This window comes from Ochotona curzoniae, unplaced genomic scaffold (genome assembly GCF_017591425.1).
Source record: "Ochotona curzoniae isolate NIBS_2020 unplaced genomic scaffold, NIBS_Ocur_1.0 patch124, whole genome shotgun sequence".
Taxonomy (NCBI): Eukaryota; Metazoa; Chordata; class Mammalia; order Lagomorpha; family Ochotonidae; genus Ochotona; species Ochotona curzoniae.
In genome coordinates, this window is record NW_024466667.1 from 558,632 (window position 1) to 573,646 (window position 15,015).

General features: G+C 42.0%; 1 protein-coding gene across 1 annotated transcript in view; it reads left to right on the forward strand.

The window, feature by feature from the left end:
- The window catches only part of LOC121166327 (protein transport protein Sec31A-like), a 69,796-nt gene that overhangs the window by 25,737 nt on the left and 29,044 nt on the right, over positions 1-15,015 (forward strand). The window contains exons 11-17 of the mRNA XM_040995473.1: positions 663-899; positions 5,439-5,513; positions 6,709-6,747; positions 7,134-7,211; positions 12,200-12,275; positions 12,606-12,784; positions 14,511-14,637. Coding sequence (XP_040851407.1) covers positions 663-899; positions 5,439-5,513; positions 6,709-6,747; positions 7,134-7,211; positions 12,200-12,275; positions 12,606-12,784; positions 14,511-14,637 — 811 coding nt within the window. The remainder of the gene's footprint in view (positions 1-662; positions 900-5,438; positions 5,514-6,708; positions 6,748-7,133; positions 7,212-12,199; positions 12,276-12,605; positions 12,785-14,510; positions 14,638-15,015) is intronic.

Genomic DNA, 15,015 nt, shown 5'->3' on the forward strand with positions numbered 1-15,015 from the left:
TGTGGTATCAGGACCACAAGGATCTAACCCTCATCTGCTGCCTCCCACATGCATTAGCAGGAAAGGGTCAGCAGCTCAGAATTGCCAATATTTAAACCAGGCACTCCTGTGTGGGGTACTGGTGTCCACATGGCAATTAACTTGTGCTGGACCACAATGCCTCCCCTGTAAGAATTTTTGTATAGGTTAGGCATCCCTGGTTTGCAATGCAAAATTCTCAAAATTTCAAACCTTTTAGCGTGCTGCATGACACCACAGGTGCAAAATTGTGTAGTTAACCTTCTCAGATGGGTTGCAGTCAGAATATAGCAGCACTAAAAATATTGTGAAAAATTACCTTTGGGCTGTAAGTGAAGCAGAACATACATTTCCTGGTTAGACTTGAGCCTCATCCCCATGAGTTCTCATTATAGATGTATAAATAATCCAAACACTTTTTCCCCTCAGAGATTTATTAGAAAAGCAGATTTACAGAGAGAAGGAAAGACAGAGAAAAATCTTCTGTCTGCTGGTTCACTCCCTAAGTGGCCACAGTGGCCAGAGCTGAGCCGAGGAAGCCAGGAGCCAGGAGCAGTTGTCTCCAGATTTGCAATAAGCTTGTTTTTTGGTTACCTCCTTGCAGGGAGACTGATTTTGTTCCTTTGTTCTTTGTTCTTCCACAGTTTGGAGGCAAGCTGGTTACATTCGAGAATGTCCGAGTGCAGTCTCCACAGGGGGCTGAGCAGCAGCTGCAGCAGCAGCAGGTCTTCATCAGTCAGGTTGTAACAGAAAAGGAATTCCTCAGCCGGTCAGACCAGCTTCAGCAGGTTGTACAGTCTCAAGGATTTATCAGCTATTGCCAGAAGAAAATTGATGCCTCCCAGACTGAGTTTGAGAAGAATGTGTGGTCCTTTTTGAAGGTAAAATTAGTATGTAAAACCTTTAAAAAAAACAAGGATTTATTTTCTTTTTGTTGAAAAGTCAGATTTACAGAGAGGAGGACTGACAGAAAATCATCCATCTGCTGAGTTAACTCCCCAAGTGGCTGCAATGACAGAAGTGAGTCAACCCCAAGTCAGGAGAGAGGAGCTTCTTCTGAGTCTTCCATGTGGATACTTGGTCCCAAGGCTTTGGGCCATCCTTGACTGCTTTCCCAGGCCACAGGCAGGGAGCTGGATGGGAAGTGGAGCAGCTGCTTTACAAATTGGAGCCCATGTGAGATCCCACTTGTGCAAGGCGAGGATTTAGCCACTAGGCTATCATGCTGGGCCCTGAAACCATTTTATTGTCTGCATTTTTTTTTTTTTTTTTTAGATTTTTATAAGATTTTATTTTGACATTTTTTACATAGTTAATTAGGGTAAGAAGGTTCAAGGGCTACATGAAAGTGGATAATACTAGTATGTTTTCCATATTGTTACCTTCATGTTTACAGGGGGATATTTAAGGGAGAAGGCCCACCCAATTTCCCACCCTCCCCAGGTCCCGGATGTAGGGCATGCTCTGAGGTTCTTGCTCAAGTGGTTTTGATATTGCCACAGTCATGAATCGCTGTCAATCTTGCCACTCCAAGCACTATGAGATCTTTGAAAAATCAACTGATTGACATAGTCCATCATAGCTGAGATGGTTGGTTGACCTGTTCTGTCTTCTCTCTTTTCTTCGTTAGGGTTCTGAGTCGAGCATTTAGATTAGGAAGATCTCCAAAGAAACTTCTTGTATGTGCTAACAAGTACAGGGCCTGGCACCGTCCATCGCTCCAATCAGCTGGTGGTTGCAGTTGCTGGGTTGGTTCTGTTTTCACTCCCGACTTCCACTGGAACCAATGGGTGTTGCAGTCCAGCCTGGTTCTGCCCAGCACATACTTGGCCCTCACATAAACCAGCGGGAGCTGCAGCCTAGGTTGGAGCGACCCACAATAACCCCCACCAGGCCCACTCCCTACCCTGGTTTGCCAGTAAGTGTAGCAGTAATCCAGTCTGTCCCACACCCCATTCCACCCCAGCCGCTATCTTAGTTATCTTAGTTTTATGTCCTGTGAAAGTGGTAACCCAAGAGGGATGAGCCCACTATTTCCCTCCCAGGCCTCTCCCACTCCCAGATTCCAGTTGATGCTGCGTCTAAGCCCAAACAACCCTTGCCCACTTTAATTTTGCTTGCACCAGTAGGAATAATCCGCCCAGCCTGGCTTTTCCCTGATCTAGTCCACATGAGGCGCACAGGTGTGGTAGCTCTGCCTAGTCTGGTCTGCCCCCATCCCAGCCCATGCTCTCCTGCGGAAGTAGCTGTCCTGCAAAGAAACCCTCCTTTATTCCCCTGCCGGCTCTGCCCACTTCCTTTCTTGTTCTCAGGCTGGTAGGGCGCTGCGGTCCCTTCCGGTACAGGCAACCTCACCTCGGCATTCCATAATGTGCACTAGTCTTTGTTGCGACCAACCCTAGGTCGACCCACACTGGTGCCTGGATTTGCCAGTGGATAATGTGGACAGATTCAGCCTGGTCTTGCCCCCACATCAGCCAATTGTATGCCAGTGGGTAGCTTTCCATGGCCTTTTCTGGGCTGTTTCCTATCATGTTTCTTGCGTTTACCTGCCAGGTCTGTGTCCTGCCAGAGGAGTTGCCCAGGCTCCTCCATCAGAACCTCTCCCAATGCCAGGTTTCACGCTTACCAGTGGGTCCATGAGCCAACCCTACTCAGTCCACCTCCTGTAATAACAGGAACTGTGGCTTTTCCTGTCTGGCCTTCCACCCAATCTGGTTCTTGCTGTTGGATGTTCCAGCCCAGCCATGGTTTGTCTATACCCACATATGGCTCACACATGGCTCAGTAGGGGTTTGAGACCCTGCCTGGTCCATCCCACATCTGCCCTGGTCCTCCAGAACACCAGGGGGAGTCGGGGTCCGGCCCGGTTCGGTGCACCCAATCCCAGTCCACACTTGTGCCAAGGGAGACTACAGCTGTTTCCAGATCAGAACGCAGCTCCCCTTCCAGGCCATGTGCCTCTTGGTGGGAACCTCAGCCCAGCTAGGGTTGTCCCCTTTGCTCCCCAACCAGGTCTGTTCCCAGCCATAGACCACTTGCCTGCCAATGGATGCTCTGACTCAGCTTGGCACAGCTCCTCACCTGTCCCGACCTCTGCCTTAGACACTGTGGCTTAGCGTCCCTGGCTCCCACAGACCAGCAGGTACAAGAACCTAGCTCGGCAAGACCTCTGTGCCCTCCTGGTTTCTAGTTTTACTTGTGGGCTAAGGTTTGTTCAGTCGTGCCTAATCTACTCTGTTCCATTACCAGTTGACACATTGGCCAACTGTTGGAGCTACTTTTGCAGGACAGGCCCCAAGCCCTAGCTTCTGCATGACTGGTATTTGGTACTCAGAATTATTAGTGATTACAAGTTTTGCTAAGGAAGAGTTACTGCCTGTTTCAGGTCCAAGAAGCACAATGGGTTCAAACTGGAGGGAATTAAGCAGCAACTCAAAGAACCAAATCCCCAGAGCTCCCCGGCCGGGCAGCCAGCAGGCCCGAGGACAGCTCAGCACATGGCGGCTGTCCGGGATCCAGGCATGAGACGCCCCGTCCTGAGACCCACCAGCTGCCAGGAGGCAGCTGGAGGTTTAAATAACCCAGGCCCAAGGTCGCCCCCCTCCCAAATCCCATTCACCGCCCCATGAGGGCGGCGGGTGGGTGTCGGGCCTGCCCAGCCCCGGAGGCCTCCCCCTCGGTCTACTCACCCCGAAGGAAGCGGCCCCCGGAACCAGCAGGCCCGAGGACAGCTCAGCACATGGCGGCTGTCCGGGATCCAGGCATGAGACGCCCCGTCCTGAGACCCACCAGCTGCCAGGAGGCAGCTGGAGGTTTAAATAACCCAGGCCCAAGGTCGCCCCCCTCCCAAATCCCATTCACCGCCCCATGAGGGCGGCGGGTGGGTGTCGGGCCTGCCCAGCCCCGGAGGCCTCCCCCTCGGTCTACTCACCCCGAAGGAAGCGGCCCCCGGAACCAGCAGGCCCGAGGACAGCTCAGCACATGGCGGCTGTCCGGGATCCAGGCATGAGACGCCCCGTCCTGAGACCCACCAGCTGCCAGGAGGCAGCTGGAGGTTTAAATAACCCAGGCCCAAGGTCGCCCCCCTCCCAAATCCCATTCACCGCCCCATGAGGGCGGCGGGTGGGTGTCGGGCCTGCCCAGCCCCGGAGGCCTCCCCCTCGGTCTACTCACCCCGAAGGAAGTGGCCCCCGGAACCTGTCTGCATATTTAAACTTTTCTCCTTATACTCTATCTGCCTTTTAATTTAAGAAGCAGTTGGAAAAGTATGATTGCCTGAATTCATGAAGTTTAAAATGCAAATAATCTGTCTTATAGCTGGAGTTTTTTCCTTCTCTACTTTGAATGGCCTGATATAAAATAATTTTAAAATATTTTATTTTTAATTTGTTTTTTTATTTGAAAAGCAGACAGAGACCAGCCATGCATCTAATGGTTTATTCCACAAATGTCCTCAATAGACTGGGCGAGGCCAAACTGAAATCTCAAACTTAATTCAGGTTTTCCATGTGGAGGCAGATTCAGTTATTCCTGACTCCCAAGATGTGCAGTAATAGTAAGCTAGAATCAGAAGTGGAGCAAGGACTCCAACCTACACACTCTAAAATGGGATGCTGGCATCCCGAACAGCATGTTAACTGCTCTGCCAATCGTTTTATAAACAGAGAGATTAACCCAGTATGGACCATTTAAATGTCTTTACTAGATCCAGTTAAGGACAATGGGAAAATATTGTAGATTGCATTTTTTTTCTAAAGATTTATTTATTTATTGGAAAGTCAGATATACACAGAGGAGGAGAGACAGAAAGGAAGATCCTCCGTCCGATGATTCACTCCCCAAGTGAGCACAACGGCCGATGCTGTGCTGATCCAAAGCCAGGAGACTCTTCCGGGTCTCCCACACAGGTGCAGGGTCCCAAACTTTTTGGCCGTCCTCAACTGCTTTCCCAGGCCACAGGCAGGGAGCTGAATGGGAAGTGGAACTGCCGGGACTAGAACTGGTGTCCATATGGGATCCAGTGTGTGGAAGGCGAGTACTTCAGCCGCTAGGCCACGCCACCATGCCTATAGATTGTATTTTTATATTTTATATTTATGTATTAGTTTGGGGGAAGAGTTTTGGGATAGACTGTTTCATATAGTGTGAACTTTGCATTCTTATAACTGGATGTGAGATTGTCTTTGCAAAAATTAAAATTCAAAATGAGTTGTATTTAACAATGATTGTTGCTAATACTAATTATTTTTAAAATAGCAGATTTTAAAAAATTGTTGTTTGAGTTCTTTCTAGTAGTGAATCTTTAGGATGATATAGTGGGCCTTAAACTTTTTAAATAAATCTTGAATTCTTGTCAGTTGTTATAAAAGCAAGTATTTTAAAATAGGCCTTTAAGATTGTATCTTTTTTTTTTAAAGGTGAACTTTGAGGATGATTCTCGTGGAAAATATCTTGAACTTCTGGGATACAGAAAGGAAGATTTGAGAAAGAAGGTGAAGTCTGGGAAGGTTGAATCACTGTACTTATACAAGTAAAATATTTAGTTGGCAGACTTTTTTTTTCTTATAAAGCTCTACATAGATTATCTCAAGCCAATTAATAAGCATCTAATAAGAATTTGTGCTTGGTTACAGAAGTGGCAAATACAGGTTGTTAACATTCAGAACTTTAAGTTATACTTGTATTTAGAAGCTGCCAGAAGCAATTCAGTTCAAACTTAATTGTTACGGATAATTGGGCCTTGAATGTTAAGTCACTTAGGAACCTCAGACTCTGGAAATAACTCTGACATTTTAATGCAGTGTGTAACCAGTGACCTTGAGGGGTAAAGGAAAGTATGAAAGGTCACCTTAGGGTCTCCACATTTTCAATAATGGAAAGATTGCCACCTGAAAAGAGGGAGTCACGCTGCAATTTTATGTTGTCCTTCGGGAACTTATACACTGTTTTGCCACTAACATCAGTAATAGTAAAAGCACCCTGACTTCGCAAGCTTGAAGATAGTATTTTATATTCTCTTTCTGTGTAATTTGTGTTAGCGTTGGTGATTGTTTGGAAATGATTGAAATCTAGCATCCGTGCATCACAGGTTGGGTAGGGTCCATTCTAGGAGCTGGTCAGTGTCCCTTTGATGTCTGGCCAAGGATCCCATCACAGCCCCACTATTTAGTGGCTGTGTATCCTTACTCATTCTTAGAGTTTTTATATTTAACTCTTCCATTAGCCTAAACCTCATGATGCTATAATTTTTTTAGGTTTGCCAAAGATTAATACGAAAGTTTTGCTGCATGCCTGATAGCAAAAAAAAAAAAAAAAAAAAAAGAGGAGCTAGAATCTGATTCTCAAAATACTTGTAATAGCAGTTCTTTTTCATAGTGAGTATCTGAAGAAATATTTTTAAGAATTAATTTTTTTAAAGCCAAGTCGAAGCAAGCATGTTCCTTTTCAAGTTGGTTTTGTCATTGAACTGCAGAGCAGGATGACATCTGATTTGCAAATTTCTCTGTGAAGGAAAGTAGAAGATTTTAAAGCCAGTTCTGCACAGCTTTTTTTTTTTCTTTGTTTAAACATACTGTACCTGCTAAGATTTGTGGATTATTGCTCTTGGGAATGGAATAACATGTGAACATTTTCTGTATACCCCAAAGTAGAATTTTGTTTAGTAGGCGAGTTGTTATTTTTTTTCAGATTGCTTTGGCCTTGAACAAAGTGGATGGAACTGATGTGGTAAGAAGGCCTTTAAAGTTTTGGTTAGGGCATAATGACAAAAAGGGAATTAATTCTTAAGAAATTTGTTTTACGCTTCGGATTTGAAAAATAAATGCTAATTCTGGCTCTCGTCATAAAATAGCATCAGTTTAGCTGACACACAGCATTCCTTTCTCTTGGCATGTTTGAATTTGGTAAAAGAGAAATGGCAGAGCCAACAACTGCTCCGATACTTGGGATGAAAATCTTTTTGTGGCTGGGGGACCCTTGCTTTTCCTCTAATGGTGTTTCTTAAATTAAATGGCTCTGAATGGTGTTTGATTGGGTCTTTGTCTTCCTCATGACTAATCCTCGTTTCCTGCTCCGTTCTTCCTCCTGCTCTGGGACTGTTTCGTGTACCAAAGGCTCTTACAGACTCTGGCCCAGGAGCACAGAGTGATGGGGAGGAAAGCCCTGCTGCCGAGGAGCAGCTCTTGGCAGAGGTACTGATGTTTTTTGCATTATATTGGACAAATGTTTGTGTATCTGGTGAAATATGGAAAATTTCCCTGACTACTTCTTAAATAAGGAAATTGGAATATGTTGCCTTTTTAGAGATGCGTACGGTAGAAATCTGTTCATTTTGATTGTAGACCAAAGGAAATGTCATCTCTGAGCTCTTCAGTTCTCTCATCTGACTTCCAGATGTAATATATGTATATAATTGTTTCTATATTAAAATTAACAGTTGATTTGAGATTTAACTTTTAGGTCAGATAGCATGGCAAACTGAAAAGGGATTGTATTCAGAAATCTACTTGGCATTGCACATAGAGATAATTTTTTTATGGCACATAAATTCTCAATGGCATAGACTCTGAATTAGTCCTGAAGTTTAGACTAGCAAGTATTTTTCACTAAACTAAATTTATTAACAATGTATTTGTTAATAAATGTCATTTATTAACAATGTATCCTTAATGTAGCTGATAAATTTTTGTAACTAACTTAAAAGAGTCCTTGAACACAAGATTGTATCCTTAAATTTTTCCATTTAACTTTGTGAGATTTTTTTTAACTTAACAACTAACACGGTAATTTGCTTTTCTTGCTTTCTGTGTTGTCTTTGAAAATTAATCAGCAAGTTCATGATTCTCATCTCATTTCTGACTTTTTCTTTGTTCTTGATATGAAACTATCTTGCCTGCCATGCTTTGTATGATCTTTCACTAGATTATAAAAAATGATTCATTATTAGTAAGTTTAAACATCATTACAAGAAGATAATAAAAAAATTTTTTTAGAAGTAGATCTCCTAGTAGCATTAATGCAAGATGGGACTACCGGCTATGTTTAAGACATAAAAGTTTCAATTAAATTTAGGAGTACCTAGGGAAATTTATAGGGGCATATACAAGTACTTTTATTTATACAGCTAGATTAACTGTGTGTTGCCTAGTAGACAACCATTTGACAATATACTCATGAATAATAGATAACTTAACAAACTAACCATCACTGTAACTTTTAAAGAGATTTATGTATGAATTTGAAAGCCAGAAAGAAAGGAAGATGGAGAGACAGAGACAGATCTATCAGATGCTTCACTCCCCAGTTGGTTTCAGTGGCTGGGGCTGGACTAGGTGGAAGCCAGGAGCCTTTTCTGAGTCTCCTGCTTGGGTAGCAGGGTCCCAAGTACTTGGGGCAGCTTCTGCTGCTTTACTAGATGCGTTTGCCAGGAGCAGCCTGGACTCATATTGGCGCTCTTGTGGGAAGATGGCATCAAAGGCTTATCTTAGCCGTTTGTGGCCCAATGCTGATCCTTCACTTCTAAAAAAATAGTGTTTAAGCATCCCTTTGGTTAGAATCATACAGCTTTTTAAAAGAATTTACTTATTTTAGCGGCAGGCAGGGACAGAGTGAGTCCTCCAAGTGCCGTTTTGCTCTCCAAATGCCTGTATTGACCAAGCGAGAATGGGCCAGATCAAAGCTAGGAGCCGGAATTCAGTTCAACCTCCCATGTGTTGACAGGGACTCCACTATTTGAGCTATCTGCTGATAAATCAGGACTCAACCCTATGCAATCTGATATGGGATGCAAGCATCTTACCCACTTTGCAACATCTGGAACGAGGCCAGGCCAAAATCAATAGCCGAGTATTTCATCTGTGTCTCTCCTGTAGGTGGCAGGGACCCAATTACTTGCATAATTATCTGCTACCTTCCAGGCTCATTAGCAGGAAGTTGCATCAGAAACAGAGTAGTCAGGATTTGATCCGGGCACTGTGATATTGTGAGTGGATATCGTGAATGGCAGGTTAAGCAGTGTGCAGAATGCCCACCCAATATAGTTTTTTTTTTTTTAAGATTTATTTTATTTTTATTGGAAAGTCAGATTTACAGAGACAAGGACAGACAGAGAAAGATCTTCCATTTACTGGTTTACTCCCCAGGTGACTGCAATGGCCAGAGCGGAGCCTATCCGAAGTCCGGAGCCAGGAGTCAGGAGCTTTATCTGACTCTTCCATGCAGATGTAGGGGCCCACAGCTTTGGTTAATCCTCTGCTTCTTTCCCAGGCCTCAAGCAGGGAGCTGGATGGGATCCCCAGCATTTTAAGCAGTGGATCCACCATCACCTGGAGCTGATCCAGGTCTTATTCAGACTCAGTTGTTAGAAGAAGAAAGAGCAACTTTGGTGAAATGAAATACAACTGGTTTTCAGGGAGGAGGGATGCAGAATATTAGCTGAGGCTAATTGAGGGTGTTGGAAAGTTTGCGTTGCTTTGAATCACATGTTAAGCAACTTTGGGAGTCATTCCTTGTGCAGGTGCCAGAATGAGAGCCACTATATTTATGTGGTGATACTAGGACCATGATCAGAAAACTGGGGTTTCAAAGTCTGCTTTTTTTTTTTAAGATTTATTTTTGTTGGAAAGGCATGTTTACAGAGAGAAGGAGAGACAGAGAAAGATCTTTCATCCAGTGGTTTACTCCCCAAATGGCTGCAACAGCTAGAGCTGAGGTGATCTGAAGCCAGGAGCCTCTTCCAGGTCTCCCACACAGTTGCAGGTTCCCAAGGCTTTGGGCCATCCTTCACTGCTTTCCCAGGCCGCAAGCAGGGAGCTGGGTGGGACACAAGTTAGTGCTTGTATGGATTGCCAGCACCTGCAAGTAGAGGTAGCCATTGAGCAATAGCGCCGGATCCTCCCCACTCCTCCCAAGTCTGCTTTTAAAGTAGGCAATTTCAAGGTTAAAAAACAGCAGTTTTCAATCTAAGAAAAACACTTTTGCAGTTTGTTCACAAGTACCTTAAGAAGTGAGTCTAGTTTCATTGCCGGTAGTCTGTGCCTGGATCCATGTCTGCTGGAATTGTTTGTTGTGGTTTTAGAAATTGGCTGGTAGGTTAATTTGGAGGGAAGAGAAAATGATATCTAGACTTTTACCACTTGGAAGTACTGAAAATAAAGCTCTTCTCTCAAAAAACAAATGAAAAAAAAAATAAATAAAAGGAATAAAGAATGGTGTTTAGGTAGGTAAACATTCTTTTTCCCCTTCCCCTTAGTGATACTATTTGCTATCAAAGTTAATGTACACATCGCAGGTACTTAATACATAATAAATTTTATTTTTTTAGCTACATTTATTTTTTTATAACTCCGTAAATACAGATTTAATAATTGTTTTTAGAAAGCAAGTTTGAAAGCTAATGAATTTTAAAAATACTTTTTGTAAATTCTTTAATGAATATCTTTGATAAGTATCTCTGATTTATTCCCTTTTGTTTGATTTTTAAGTGAAAGGCAGAGTTACAGAGAGGGAAGGAAAGAGACAGAGCTTCTATCTGCTGGTTTACTCTCCAAATGGCCACAAGGGCCAGAGCTGGATCAGTCTGAAACCAGGAGCCAGGAACTTCTTCCTGGTCTCCCACATGATTTCAGGGGCCCAAGGACTTGGGCCATCTTCTGATGCTTTCCCAGGCCACAAGCAGAGAGTTGGAGTGGAAGTGGAGTAACCTAGGTTGAACCAAGTCTATATGGGATGCCAGTGCAGCAGGCTGAAGCTCAGCATACTATACCCCGGCACTGGCTGTCTGATTTATTTCTTAATGTGAATAACTTAGATTCTTTCTTTCATTTTTGAGTTTTTAAGCTCAAATGCTGCCTTTTATTTTATTTTGTTGAAAGTTTTTTTTTTTTTTTTTTTTTATTGGAAAGGCAGATGTACAGAGAGGAGGAGAGACAGAGAGGAAGATCTTCCATCTGATGATTTACTCCCCAAGTGACTGCAACAGCTGGTGCTGCACTGATCCAAAGCCAGGAGCCAGGAACTTCTTTCTGCATCTCCCACACAGGTGCAGGATCCCAAGGCTTTGGGCTGTCCTCCACTGCTTTCCCAGGCCACAAGCAGGGAGCTAATGGGAAGTGGAGCTGCCGGGATTAGAACCGGCGCCCATATGAGATCCCGGTGCATTCAAGGCGAGGACTTTAACCGCTTCGCTATCGCACCAGGCCCAAATGCTGCCTTTTAATAAGCGAAAAAATACTAGGATCATGCATTCTTCTGTAATAGTCAACATTAAGTACTAGAAGACATAATGCTGTACTCAGCCCTGATATTATCCTATTCCAAATGCCCCCGACCTTGAATATTAGGCATGTGCAATCATATAGGTAGATACCTTAACCACCAAAGATTAGATCTTTTATCTTGTATTGAAACTGTTTAGAAGAACTTTATAAATAGATTGGTCTCTAAGATTTTTCTTTTGAATTTTTGTGAGTAAATGGAAAACCACATAGTTATTTGCCAATAAAATGGCTGCGATATATTTCTTCTAACCAGTGAAAATATTAAATTTATGTTAATTAGTTTTGTAACTAATTTCAGAAATTTACAACTTGTTTATTAAAAAAATATTTTTCCAGAGTAACATGCTGTTTGAAGTATGACTAATTCTAGAGAATAGTAGCCTATATAATTGAATTTGAGTTTATGAATACTGTAAGTTATGTTATTACATTAATCATCTGTTTTACAGATTATTTTTTTATAATCCAATTCAAGCAAACATAGCCCTTATAACCATACCTGGTAAATGGAGTTAATATGTGTAAAAGTGGCTTTTCAAAAATCTTAAATAGTGTGACTTAAAATCTTCTCATGGTTGAGGAATCCAAGAAAAGGGTCTTCCATTTTGATCATAACTTTGGAGGCAACAATAATAAATATCCCCATATACAATATAAATATATACAATTCAGCTTAACAATGCTCTTGATAACCTTAAATTTATTTTTGTGTAATGGTGTTAATACTTAGGAGAGTCAGAGAATTTAGTGGACACTTAGATGTAAGAATCTCTATAGGACTCTTGGCGTGTCATCCAGTCAATAGGTAAATAATCATTTACGAATTTTGTTTTGCCAACACATCATGGCAGACTGTTTCATTTTGATGAAATTGCTGCCTTTTTTTCCCTTTAATCTCCTAGCGTAATAAAGAGGAAACACAAGAGTCTGAATTTCTGCCCTCAGCTGGAGGAACATTTAATATCTCCGTCAGTGGGGGTAAGCAAAGCATTTGTTCTTTTTTTTATTGCTTTTGTTAAATTTGAAAGCCAGCAGCTCTGAGTTTAAGGTATAGAGATTTTGCAACAGCTAGACTTAGCTATCACTTAGCATATGCGATCTGTGCCTGGGATCGCATACACTATGGTTCTATATTTCCCATATATTTCTATAGATCTCTTGTATGAATTCCAGCTCATTCTATCTACCAGTAGTTCACATTGCATTCTGTGTGTGTGTGTGTGTGTGTGTGTGTATGAATTGCTAATGTGTACTTTTTGTTGTTTTTAATAGTTGCTGTTTAACTTTGGTGTTACATTCTGGTTGCAGATATTGATGGTCTAATTACTCGAGCTTTGCTGACGGGGAATTTTGAGAGTGCTGTTGACCTTTGTTTACATGACAACCGTATGGCTGATGCCATTATATTGGCCATAGCAGGTGGAAAAGAACTTTTGGCTCGAACACAGAGAAAATACTTTGCCAAATCCCAAAGCAAAATTACCAGGGTATGTTATTTTAAGAATAAATAATAATATATTGTAAAAGCAATATGCGCATATTCTAGATTTTTGAAGGATAAAAACAGAACAAAACCCTCCATGATGTCTTTATCTAGAAGCAGTTGTTAGAAGTTTGACACAATTATTCCAGTTTCTGTTGTTACCATATGTAGTTTTTTTTTAAGATTTATTTTATATTTATTACAAAGTCAGATATACAGAGAAGAGGAGAGACAGAGAGGAAGATCTGTCCGTTAATTCACTCCCCAAGCAATCACAATGGCTGGACCTGAGCCAGTCCGAAGCCAGGTGCCAGTATTTCCCTCCTAGACCACTCCCACTCCCGAAAGCCAGGTGCCAAACACTTCTTCTGGGTCTCCCATGTGGGTGCAGGTCCCAAGGCTGTGTGCCATCTTCTAGTGCTTCCAGGCCACAAGCAGGGAGTTGGATGGGAAGCAGGACCCACCAGGATTAGAGCTGGTGCCCATATGGGATCTCTGCTCACAAGGCGAGGACTTTAACCATTTGGCTACCATGCTGGATCTAATACATGAAATATTTTTAAAAGGTTAAAATTACTTTTGAATTGTAGAAAAATTTAACCAAAAATTAAGAAAAATATTCCTATTCCTCTTCCTGTGTATTTTTAATTTATTTAAGACAGGGTCATAATCATACTTGTGTATGTTTGTATTTGATTTCATTTACAGTTTACAAGCATTGTAAGCATTTTCCCACATTATGTAAGATTGCTATAAAAATTTTATTACTGTAAAGATTTACTCATATTCTGAGTCTCTTCTGGCATAGAAGGCCTAAAAAACTTTAAGCCTTCTAATTGTTATTTTCCATATTGTAAAATACTAACTTTTGTGGATTCTGTTATCTGTAGGAATTAGTGCAGTGTGCTTGCCTTGGGTGCCATTCATCTCCCACGGCCTCATCTCATGAGCCTCCCCGGGGCACATATCTTCAACACACTGAGTGTTTTTCAGTTTCCAGCTGAGCCTATAATGCATTCCCCTGCTTTCTCTTCTTTATTTCTTTTTTTTAAAAATATGTTTTTATTAATTTGTTTTATTTGAGAACACATTGAGAAAAAAATAGGCAGAGATCTCTCATGTGTTGGTTTACTCTCCAAATGACCACATTAGCTGGTGCTGGGCCCGACTGAAAGCAGAAGCCCACAGCTCAATGAATGTCTTCCCCCATGCATGGCTGGGGTCCTCGTGCTCCGGTTGCAGGTGCAGTAGCAGGGAGCTGGAGCAGAAGTGGAGAACCTGAGACTCAGTTGCTTACACAGGATGCCAGCATTGCAGATAGGGCCTAGCATGCTAGGCTGCAACTCTGGCCTGGCTTGTGCCAGATACCCTAGCTTATTCTTCTTGGTGAGGTTCATTCTTGTGTGGCCCTCTTGTCACATCTCAGAAGTCCACATGCCGAGGTAGTTTGTCCTGATTCATCAGATCAGGTCCCATCTTCCTGTTCAAAGTTCTGACAGTCATCTCTACTCTTCTTCATATTTTACAGGTGTGTTAGTATAGTTTTGTGTTTTGTGTGAAAATCTATTATGTCATTTTGTTGACTCAAGGATGTGCTTCACTTTGCTACAGCTTTATTTGGCATAGAGTACTAGCACAAGTAATTATGAAAGATATGCTTGGTTAGGCAGGGTTGATTTTTGTTGATATACCTAAGACTTGTAATTCTCCCTTTGTTTTTCTTTCCTAAGCTCATCACTGCAGTAGTGATGAAGAACTGGAAAGAGATTGTAGAGTCTTGTGACCTTAAGAATTGGAGAGAGGCATTAGCTGCAGTGTTGACTTACGCAAAACCAGATGAGTTCTCAGCCCTTTGTGGTAAGAAATGGGCTTTATATTTACTTCACGTGCATGATATTATCATTGTTGTAAATATTAAATACAAATGTTATTGCAAATTTTTTAAGTTTGTCATGATAAAATTAACAAATATATCTGCAACAAATAAGAAAAGTCTTCATTTCAGTGTTTTTGTCAAAATTATTAACGTTAGTTCTCTGATTGTTAAAGTTTAAAAGCAATACTTTTTGGTTGTAGACAGAAACCAGAGAGTTGAGTTAGAATCTTGCCTTTACTACTTTTATCTCTGTATCACTTAGGAAAAAATAATTTCTAACCCTCAATTTATTCATTCATAAAATGACACATAAGGAAACCCTGATTATTGAATGCTGCCTGTTATCAATATAGAAGTAG